The sequence below is a fragment of the Mastomys coucha genome, chromosome X (genome assembly GCF_008632895.1).
Source record: "Mastomys coucha isolate ucsf_1 chromosome X, UCSF_Mcou_1, whole genome shotgun sequence".
In the NCBI taxonomy this organism is placed as follows: Eukaryota; Metazoa; Chordata; class Mammalia; order Rodentia; family Muridae; genus Mastomys; species Mastomys coucha.
In genome coordinates this window covers 87,145,620-87,154,098 of record NC_045030.1, presented here as the reverse complement: position 1 = coordinate 87,154,098, position 8,479 = coordinate 87,145,620, and the positions used below count along the sequence as shown (strand labels likewise).

The following is an 8,479-nucleotide window of genomic DNA, read 5'->3' as shown; positions in this document are numbered from 1 at the left end:
CTTCTTTTCTTTTTTGCTTTCTTTTTCTTTCTCCTTTATTATTCAATACATATGTTTTGTTTTTGTTTTTCGTTTGTTTATTTTGAGACAGTCCTACCACTGGAGGTTTGCCTGGAACTCAATGTAACCTCAAGCATATGACTATCTTCCTGCTTCACCTTTTTAAGTGCTGGGATTACAGGAATGAACCATCATACCCAGCTTTTAGGAGCTTTCAATTTTGTGCTTCCCTAAAGGCATGCAATAGTTACTTGCTCTGTATGAGCAAGCGCATGAGTCAACATGAGCATCTTGTGACTGAGATGTGTTAACTGAATGAAAAACTTGGAAAATGTAAAATTTGGCCAGTAGCTATTAGATGTCAGCATGTCTTGAAAGAAAATATTTTGTGGTACTAGCAACCAAGCACAGGGCCTTGTAAATGCTAGATAGGAGCTATATAGCTGAGCTACATGCCTTGCTTTACAAACTTGTTGTTTCAGATGAACTTAGGCAACCCAGGCTGGCCTTAAACTCATTATGTAGCCACAGATGACTCTTGATCTGCCTGTCTCCATGTCTCACGTACTGGGCTTGCAGATGTGTACCATTTCACCTAGCCTACAATTCCATTAAATTGTTTATTAAATATAGTGTGTATGTGCTCCTGCGTACGCAGACAAATGTGTCTTTGTGTGTGTACTTGCAAAAACCTGCACTTCCAGGAGCTCATTCTGTCATTTAACAATGTAGGTCTTGAAGATTGAACTTAGGTCATCAGGCCTGGCAGCAAGCACCTTTGCCCTTAAACCATCATACCAGCAAAATTTCACATTTAAAAAAATATATTTTATTTTTATTTTATTTTATATGTATGGGTGTTTTGCCTGCATTTTGTGTGTGTGTATGTGTGTGTGCGTGCTACATGGGTGTCTGATGCAGTCAAAGGCCAGAAGAGGGTATCAGATCCCCTGGAACTGGAGTTAATAGGTAGTTGTTGCAATCTATTACTGGGACTTGAATCTGGTTCCTCTAGAAGAACAAGTGGGGCCATTTATCCAGTCCCTGTTCTTTTTTAAAAAATTTTAATTTACTTTTGTATGCATGTAACTTTTTTATGCATGTAACTGTATATATGTGTCTGTGTGAGTCCTATAGAGGCCAGAAGAGGGTGTCAGATCATTTGGAACTGAAGTTATCCCCTATGAATACTGGCATCCCAACTCTGGTTCTTATGATTCGGCACCAAACACTCTTAGCTACTAAGGCATTTCTCTAGGTCCTGATTTCATTCAAAATATTTTTAAATTACATTTTATTTGGTAAAGGTGTATCTCTATGTATGTGTGAGTGTGTGCGTGAAGGTCAGAGGACAATTGATGGTTGTGAGCCACCATGTGGTTGCTGGGAATTGAACTCAGGACCTCAGGAAGAATGGTCAGTGTTCTTAACCACTGAGCCATCTCTCCAGCCCTTGTTTTTGATTTTTGACATAGGGTCTAATGTGGTACAGGCTGGCCTCAAACTGACCATGTAGTTGAAGATGACCTTGAGCTGCTAATCTTCTAGCCTTCAAACCCAAATAGTGGGATTATAGTCATGTGCCACCACACCCCGACTACATTCTTGAATAATGTCTTATCATATAGTAAATTTTAGTGTAGCATAAAAGAGTAGGATGTGGAAGGATTGTGTGGGTAGGAAAAGGAATATGCATGTTTATGATGCTGTGGCTAAATTCATCACAGGATGACAGAGGCAAACCCTACAGGACACTTAGGTAAGTGGACATGTCCTCTTTCTCTGATTCTTTTACAAGTCAGGGAATGTATACATCAAAATGTTTCAGCAGATTATTGTAATACTTTTAAAATAACAATTTTGATTCTGCAGTTTATACTATCTCTGAAATTGAATAGTAATTTAGTTGTAGAGGTGAAATAGAGATCTGGTGACATTTTAAAGTTTTATTTTTATGTTTGTTTGTTTGTTTGTTTTGAGGCAGAATTTCACGTACCCCAAACCTTTGAATTTGCTACATAGCCAAGGCTGACTTTAAACTCCAGATCTTCTTGCCTCTTACATCCCAAGTGTTAGGATTCCAAGTGTTTGCCACATTGCCCAGCTCAGATCTTATGACATCTAATTCTGCTACTATCATTTCTGGGTAACTCAGTAATGAGAGTAAAAGGGTAGAAGGAGGAGGCAGGAACAACTGGATATAAACTATTTCTGCACCATGCCAAAGTCGCTTCTATTTTTATGTACATGAGGAGTCCTATAGTTCAGGCTAGACTTGAACTTATTCTATAGCTGATGATGACCTCACATTCTGATCCTCCTGACTTTATTGCTTGCATGCAGAGTTTATAGGTGTGTCCTGCCATTCTTGGTTTCGTGAAACATCAAACTCAGGGCTTTGTGTATTAGCAAACTTTCTATCGCCTATGCTGTATCTCTAGCCCATATATTAACTTTTCTCTTGCTCTCCTTTTTTACCTTTACTTATATTTTTTTTATGTTTATGGGTATATGGCCTGCATGTATGTAGTGCCCAAGGAGACCAGAAGAGGATATCAGATCTTCTAGAACTGGAGTTAGGCTTGTGAGCTACCACCATATGGGTGTTGGAAGAACATCAGTGTTCTTAACCATTGAGCCAGTCGCATCCCCTTATTATTTTGATACTGGGAATCTATATCAGGACCCAAGCAAATGTTTTCCTATTGTGTTATAACTATAGCCTCCACAGACAAAATCTGGAATTGAGTCAAGATGCCTAGAGGTAAATGATTTCTCTGTAATTTCAGGACAGGATCTCATTTAGCCCAGTGTAGCCTCAGCTACAGAATGACCTTGAACTCCTAATCCTCCTTCCTCCACTTCCTAAATTCTGAGATTATAGATACAAGCCACGATGCCTGACTATTTCATTTTTGGTTTTTATTTATTGAGAAAGAGTCTCAGTCTCAGGCTGGCCTAGAAGTCCGTATTTAACCCAGCCTGGACTCAAATTCACAAGAATCCTGCTCTAGCCTCCATATCTAGCTTTAGGTTGTTGTTGTTGTTGTTGTTGTTATTATTATTATTATTATTATTATTTATTTATTTATTTATTTATTATTTATTATTATTATTATCATTATCATTATTGGTTTGCTTGCTTACCTGACATGCCTTGCTGTTCTGAACTCACTTTGTAGACCAGGCTGGCCTTGAATTCACAGAGATCCACCTGCCTCTGCTATGATCAAAGGCATGTACCACTACGCCTGACTTTTAGGTTATTTTGGCTTTTAGGTTATTTTTATTCAGACTGTTTTTTTTATTTATTAAAACAAGGTACCAACCTTAGGTTGGCACAAAGTTCTCATATTCACTGTGTTGGGATTATAAACATGCACCAGTGACCAGCTATTCGGTCTTTTAATAGATGGGAAATCCATGAGGCTCAGAAAAAAATGAAAATCAAATAGCTGATGTGGGCAGGGCTGGAGCTTAACCTCCCCAAGAGTTGTGTGCCTTCAGGCCCTGTGCCTTTTTTTTTGCCTCTGAATTATGTTTCTCTGGTCAACATGAAGTTCTGAGACTAGATATTTCTTTAGATGACTTGAAATAGGAACAATTGACTGCTGAACATCCTTAATCTGAGCCAGAGCAACACCTCAAATGAACATTGTTTACACTGAAATTTGCAAATTATTTATGTATTGAGACAGAGCCTTGTGGTTTCAGGCTGCCTGGAACTTAACCCAGGCTGGACTCAAATTCACAAGAATCCGTCCCCTCCCAAGTGCTAGGATTACAGATATGATCCTCCATATCTGCATTTTCTTTCCTGTTCTGCACCTGCCCTCTCCTTTGTCTTATAACACGGTCTCCACATGCTAGGCTGCCCCATGTCATGTGCTCTCTGAATGCTTCCTCTTTCCTTGCTACAAGTCTCTCAGTCCCAACTGCTGCTGCTCTCCTGATGGAATCCTCCATATGTTGTACTTGTTATTCCGATAGATAGGTATAATCCTGTGGCTTTTCTGAGCCCAGCCTTGCCACATTTTGCAGCCATCATAGCTGTAGAAGTCATTGTGTACTCTCGCCCACCTATACACCCTGCACACATGTACTTCCTGCCTCATATAACCCATTTCTGTTCAACCAGTTTAGAAAATTTTCCTCTTCTGGGAGCACATGGCTGCATGCAACATATCTTCTTTTCATATTCCTAGAAGTTGTATTGTGGAAAGATTTCTCTGTATCACTACAATGGAATAGGTAATTAAAAGTAATAATTATGATAGTATGAAAGTATCAAAGTAGGAAAGCACTGTGTTTGCTGTGACTAAACACCTGTCCAAAGCAACTTGGGGAGGAAAGGGTTTATTCAGCTTCCACTTCCACATTGCTGTTGGAGGAACTCAAGCAGGGCAGGAACCTGGAGGCAGGAGCTGATACAGAGGTCATGGAGGCATACTGCTTACTGGCTTGCTCATTTTGGCTTGCTTAGCCCACTTTCTTATAAAACCTGAGACCACCAGCTCAGGGATGGCCCTCCTCACAATGGACTGGGCCTTCTCTCATCAATCACTAATTAAGAACATACCCTACAGCCTTGCCAAAAGCCTGATCTTATGGAGGCATTTTCTCAATTGAGGCTCCCTCCTCCCTGATAACTCTAGCTTGTGTCATGTTGACAGAAAACTAACCAGCACACACTGCATTGGTATAGAGAAAGCTGATCCTTAGCCATTTGTCAGTTCTGTCTAATCTCCTGGCTCTTACCTGGTAAATATGAGTACTGTGTATTAGAGCCACTGATTCTAGGTGATAATGTCTTTAGTTTTCATCTTAAAACTATATTGTTAACTTCATTTTTTTGAAAAGAACTGGAATCTGGAAGCTGAAGTCAGAATGAGAACTTAGTCCACGGGACACTCTGGGGGCCTTTGTCTCTCCTTCCTGGCTCCTGAAGAGTTCTAGAGAAGCAATAAGCACTGTCTGAAATGCTGGGCTACAGGTTCTCTAGCATGTCTTCTTATTCCCACCACCTCATTGTGCTTTGGCTTTGGTTGTTTTTCTGAGGCAGGGCCTCCTGGAGCCCAGGATGACCTCAAATTCATGATCCTGCTCATCTTTTCAAGGGCTGGTGTTTCTGGTGGCAGATTTGGCAAAGGCTTCTGAAGTCAGCTTGGAAAAACTAAACCGTAACAACCAGTATGACCATGCTGGGCTTTGAAAAGGGGTATCTTCATTTCTTTTCACATGTGTGTGGTGGATATATTGGATACATGTAAGTGTATGGGTGCATGTGTCCATGTATGCTCGTTTACATACAATATGTATCTTGCCCTATTCATTTCCTGCTTATTCCTTCAAGACAAAGTCACTGATATTGGAATCTTGCCATTTTGTCTGGGTTGGCTAGCCAGTAAGCTCCAGGGAAAAGCCTTGTCTTCAGCACCCAATGCTGGGTTATAGGTACATAAACACATGCTTGGATTTTAATGTGAGTGCAGGTGCTTCTAACTGACGTTCTCATATTTGCACATCAAACACTTATACACCTTCTCATCTCCCCAGCCATTCTCCCTACTGTTTTCTTTCTTTTTTTTTTTTTTTGAAAGATGCTCTTATTGAGCTATCTTCCTAGTTTCCTCCAATCTCTTAGAAAGATTCCCACACCGTAGCCTAGTCTGGCTTGTAAACTACCATATAGCTGAGGCTAGCTTCAAATTTTGGGAGGAGTCCTCCTGTTTTTGCCTCCCCAGTTTTTGGGATTACAGATATGAGTTTCTCTAACTAGCTCCTGCCATTTCTGTTTGTTTGTTATTTACTTTGAAACAACATCTCACTAGGTATCCCTTGCTATGCTTGGTACTTGTTATGTAGACCAGGCTGATTCCAAACTCAAAGAGGTCTGCCTGCTTCAGCCTCCTAAGTGCTTGAATGAAAGGAATGTGTCAACATGCTTGACTATTTATTTAATCAGACAGTGTCTCAAGTGGCCCCTGCTTGGCCCTGAATTCTTGATCTTCCTGCCAATAACTCCTAAGTGCTAGAATTGTAGGTTTATAGGTATATACCACTACATCTAATTTTGTGCAGTTGTGGGTTCCAAACCCAAGGCTTGTAGTACATGCTTGGCAAGCATTCTTCCTCCTGAACTACACTGCCCTCACACTCTACCATCTCATTTTATCCATCTCTTCCTTCTTTCTGTTTGAGATGTTTATTTATTTACTATGATACCCTGGCAGACCTGTAACTCAATATGCAGATATTTAAGATCAAGCTAGTCTCAAACTTGTAGCAAGTCTCTGCCTCTTTATTAAATTACATATATAAGCTACCATACCTACCTTGGCTATTCTTATCTGATAATTTGTCTTCAAGTCAGTACTTATAATAGAACATTTTTTTTTCAGATCTTCAACAAATGTGCAAGGTACCATTCTGTGTCCTGGGGATATATCAATAAATAAATTACTGCTAATTTGAGCCTACATCCTAGGCATATAACTTGAGTACTGAGTTGTAAATCATAAGATATGACACGGGGTTCTATCAGGTTTTTTTATGATGTTGAGTTAACCTTTGATTTATAAGATATTTTATCTCCTCAAAGAACTTTAGAATTTACCTTCTTGCTTTATGTTTATAACGTCTCCAGAAAAACGGGTGACGTTCTGACCAGTGAAGAAAACAACTGGTCAGAGAGAGTGTTCTCATTTTACTGTAGCTTTTCAGTAGCCTGCACTGAGCAGGTAATTCTCTAGCACAGGAAACTACGGCATGGCCCTACTCCAGGAACTGATTAGAAATAACTTTTATGCTGTAACTACAGTGATTTGGAGAGTAAATTTTAGTTAAGTCATGCAGTCTTCTTCTGAAACCATAAGGCAATTGATGCTCAAGCACCAGAGTACCAACTGGTAGAAACGATGTCTAACAAAGAGTGTTGCAAAAATTTTAAAATGTTTTGCTTTATTTCATTGAAATTACGTGGAATATATCTATATCTATATCTATCTATCTATATCTCTATCTATCTATCTATCTATCTATCTATCTATCTATCTGTCTATCTGTCTATCTGTCTATCTGTCTATCTGTCTATCTGTCTATCTGTCTATCTGTCTATCTGTCTATCTTCTCTATTAGCTTTCATCCCTGGCTTCAGTCTTTTTTTATCAAAGGTCTGCAATTTATGACACTTAGAGGCCTAGGTGTATGGGGCTTCCAGAAAGCCATTTCTCTTCCTACTGACAGGGCTTTATTTTCCTGTTCTAAGAGCTCAATAAAGATACTACTGACTCTCCCTACAAAGCATCCTTCATGAACACCTTCCTTTCTTCTCATGCAAGATGAATGTGAGGATATATTAATTTTCTTATTATTGTTGGTTTTCTATTCTTAAGGAAGTCTGTGCTAATTGTTTGTGTATTATTTTCCATTTTGTAGAGAAATTTGGGTTTATTTGGAGGTAAAGAGCTGCTTTTTTTTGTTTGTTTGTTTGTTTTGTTTTTTTTTTGTTTTTGACTCAGCCTTGCTATGAAGCACAGGCTGGCCTCAAATCGTAGTACTCTTCCTGCTTCGGTCTCCAAAATGCTGAGGTTACAAATGTATATCACCATTCCTAGCAGGAATTTCCTCATTTTAAAAAATGCTTTATTATGTCTTCTTTTCTCAGGAGAAATTCTCTTAAATATGTTTTCACATTTAGTCTTTAACACATCCAGTCATAGGGATGGTGAATTTAGATGTCTGCATCCCATTGCCCTCTCTCATCCCTTCCTCCATTTACTGCTGAAACCCTTCTGCCCAAGAAGACCTGCTTGTACTTTGCCTTTTATCGTATCTGTGACCTACCGACTTTAATTAGAGTGACACTGTCAAAAGTGTGTCAGGGAGGGTGATGTGCCTTGAGCCCCTCTCTATTGCTGATGTGATGCTGACAGAGCGAATCTTGTGTAGGTTCTGTTCAGGGAAGCACTGCTGCAGTGAGTTTGTGAGGGTAACAACCATGTCATGTCCAGAAGACATTTTGTGCCAGAGCTACTCATCCTCTAGCTCTTGCATTGTCCTCATCATCTCTTTGATGTTCCCTGAATCTTGGAGGGATATTTAGAAGGCAGTTTAATAACATGTCCATTTAGCAAAACAGTAGTAGTTGGTTCCCTTCTGAGCCTATACCGTTCCCAGCCATAAGCCCCTGACTAGGTTTCTATCTATGAGAAATTCTTTCATTTGTCTTATTTTTTTTAAAATTTTGTGTTTGGATGTTTTGCCCATATGTTTGTGTCTGTGCAGCACATGCATGCTGCTGTCCATAGAGGCTAGAGGTGTCCAGTCTGGAACTGGAATAACAGAGGGTTGTGGGTGCTGCAAATGGAACCCAGCATCTTCTGGAAAAATAGCCAGTGCTCTAAACACCAGAGCCATCTCTCTATCTTTTTTCTTTTCTTTTCTTTTCTTTTCTTTTCTTTTCTTTTCTTTTCTTTTT

At 39.5% G+C, this 8,479-nt stretch overlaps 1 protein-coding gene across 1 annotated transcript in view; it reads left to right on the top strand.

Annotated features, from left to right (window-relative positions):
• Positions 1–8,479, top strand: part of Gk (glycerol kinase) — a 74,379-nt gene that overhangs the window by 6,075 nt on the left and 59,825 nt on the right. Inside the window, exon 2 of the mRNA XM_031364746.1 lies at positions 1,728–1,759. Within this exon, the coding sequence (XP_031220606.1) occupies positions 1,728–1,759 (32 nt within the window). The remainder of the gene's footprint in view (positions 1–1,727; positions 1,760–8,479) is intronic.